The sequence below is a fragment of the Gallinula chloropus genome (assembly GCF_964237585.1).
Source record: "Gallinula chloropus genome assembly, chromosome: 2".
NCBI lineage: Eukaryota > Metazoa > Chordata > Aves > Gruiformes > Rallidae > Gallinula > Gallinula chloropus.
The window spans coordinates 131,117,659-131,120,363 of NC_140086.1; the positions used below are offsets into that span (position 1 = coordinate 131,117,659).

Below are 2,705 nucleotides of genomic sequence, written 5' to 3' on the forward strand. Positions count from 1 at the left end.
CGGGGAGGGACGGTTTGCAGGGCCGCCGGGTACCTGCCGTGCCGCCGCCGCCGCTCCGGAGCTGTCCAATGTAGCTCCGCTCCCGCTTACCTTCCGCAATCCTCCGCGCCGCCAGCGCCCTGCCCGCCCCGCGCCTCTGACAGCCCGCGGAGCAAGGAGAGAGGGGCGGGGGGGTGGGGGGTTGGGGGGGAAAGTATTAGACGGGAAGTGTTTTTCCCGTGGCATCTTCCCCGGGAAAAGGGGATGCGTGGTTCGCTCGCTGTGTTGTAAATGACGGCAGATCCCTGTCCGCGGTCGGAAATGTTTGTGGTCCTGTAAGCAAACAGGAAGGATTTTCTCCGAGCGGGATCCTTCGGCCACCACCACCCGCCTCCCCTCTCCCCCCCACCCCTCCCTCACCCCCACCCCCTCCCCCAGGTCCCTTTGATCTAATGGACTTTGAAATCCCTTTAGAAATTAGAGACTAATTAGCCCCAAAGCGAGAGTGGCAACAATGCATGACAAAGGCGACGATTAGGGCTTAAGAAGGCGATGGAGGAGTAATGGTCAGCCACTCCTAAACGAGCTTTGCGCAAATCGTGTGCCAAAGAAAATCGATCCGATTCAACCTGGGTGTGTCTAACACTGCTAGGGATTGTCAGGACCAGGTTGTTTATTTAGAGACAGTCCGTGGTGTGGGAGGGTGAAGACACAACCCCTAACCTCTTCCAGTTTCCCAACACAAAAGCAAAACAATCCCCAGCGTCAGTCCCCAAGGAAACCTTGATCAAAGAAAGGTATTCAGCGGTGTCGGGTGTACGGGTGTGTTTATATGCATTTCACGGTATTTTGCGCCTACGTACCCAGCGCTATCCGTGCCTGCAGTCAGGTTTATTCCTCTGTGCACTGACGGTGACCGGGACGGCTCCACCAAAAGTGTTAAGAGCAACCACTGCCCTGAATGGGACCAGCTTATCCTCGTCTCATGGGCAGGAGGAAGGAGTTTCAAAGCAAGTGCTTTTGAGATTGTCTGAACCGAAATGAGCTTTACGAAGCAGCCTTTTACTGGAACGATGTTTGAACTCGAGTTGAAGGGGATTTAGAGGGAATGGAGAGACGATTCCAACAGTTACTACTGGGAATGCAATATCGGGTCCCCTACAATGCTTACTTAGGCTAATGGAGGTCCTGTCATTCAGCTCCCATTGCGCTGGGATACAGGGTAAACATTCCCCGGTGACCCTCTGCGTGCAGGTCCCCTCTTCAAGACATCATTAAAAGCATACATGCACTTGCCTGACATCAATTGTCAGGCTGGCTCTCAGGGTTCAGAGATCCCGACAGAAAGCAGGGAAACAAGCCCAGTGAAGACCCGGCTCTGCGGCTGCGGGCTTTAAAGAGGCTGAAAATCGTTTGGTTTCGGGTGTGTTAGAAGAGACAAAAGTGCTCAGCAGGTAAGAGCGGAGGGTTTTGCCAAGAAGGAACTGTTCTTGATCGCTGTGACAGGATTGACTCGCTGGGGACTCCTCTCTCGAGAGCATCCACGCGTCCCCGAGGGGGCTGCCTGTCTCCTCTCATCAGCATCACGGCCAGAAATTTTACAGTCGCTCTTTTTAGTCCTGCTAATCCTGTTATCCGGGGGGTTATAAATATTAACGCCGCTGGGACTGGGGATGGGGGACCAGATTAAGCCCTCTCTGAAGTAAGATGTCAGCCAGCCTCTTCCCAGCCCACCAGCACCCGGGGCTGCTGGATGAGCGGCACGGCAGAGCCCCGCAAGTGCCGTGCCCAGAGGGATTGCTGGGCGCCTCGGTGCTGGATTTCGTGGCCGACCTCTCCCTGGGCGCCCCTCAGGCTCCCCCCCGGGCAGGGCCGAGCCTGGGGCTCTGCGAAGTCACCTCCGGGCCTCTCTTCGGAGACAGACCCCTGTCGCTCCGGGAAGGGATGGCCCGGGGGCTGCCCCTGGCTGCCTTCAAAGATGGAGATGCCGAAGACGAGGAAGAGGAGGAGGAAGACGAGAGGTTGCGCAGCTCTTCCCTCCTGGACAGACCCCGGAGAAAGCGAGTTATCACCTACGCCCAGCGCCAGGCTGCCAACATACGGGAGAGGAAGAGGATGTTCAACCTCAACGAGGCATTTGATCAGCTGAGGAAGAAGGTGCCCACCTTCGCCTACGAGAAGAGGCTCTCCCGGATAGAGACATTGCGTCTGGCTATAGTGTACATCTCCTTTATGACTGAGCTCCTAGATGGCTTCAGCAGACAGGAGGCGAGCTAGGGAGCGCCGGACCCCGGCGGGCCAGGGCCGGGACCGCGTACCACCCACGGCACCGAGCAGGTGGCCACAGGCACTTCCCTCCTCTGGAGGTAGAGCCGTGGTTTCTGCCTTGGCTTCTCACACCGCAGCCAGGACCATGTAGGTGTAGGATGCAAAACGAGGAGTGTTTGGGGAAGCGTGCGTTGGGGGCGGGGGAACGGCGGGGAGGGCAGAGGAAGGAAGGAGACGTTCGGTGTGTGTAGATGTACTAATATATAAATATATATATAACTGTTGTAAAGGCGAGGCGAGGGGGGGGGGGAGGTCTGGGGCCTTTTCGTTGTTGTTGCGGCGCCTACATGCTTTAAAATTTTGCAGTTTATTGCCTTGGAGAAAGGTTCGGCCGGGGCCGCAGAGCCGGTCCAGTTTGCGGGGTGGGTTTCCAGCGGATTCAGCTGCCTGCCCAGCGA

At 57.1% G+C, this 2,705-nt stretch overlaps 1 protein-coding gene across 1 annotated transcript; it reads left to right on the forward strand.

Moving 5' to 3' along the window:
• Positions 1-1,686: 1,686 nt before the first annotated feature.
• FERD3L (Fer3 like bHLH transcription factor) lies at positions 1,687-2,256 on the forward strand (the record flags this gene model as incomplete). Its single annotated transcript, XM_084260349.1, has 1 exon — positions 1,687-2,256. One exon carries the CDS (start codon positions 1,687-1,689, stop codon positions 2,254-2,256), a length of 570 nt encoding a protein of 189 aa, XP_084116475.1.
• Between the last annotated feature and the right edge of the window lie 449 nt (positions 2,257-2,705).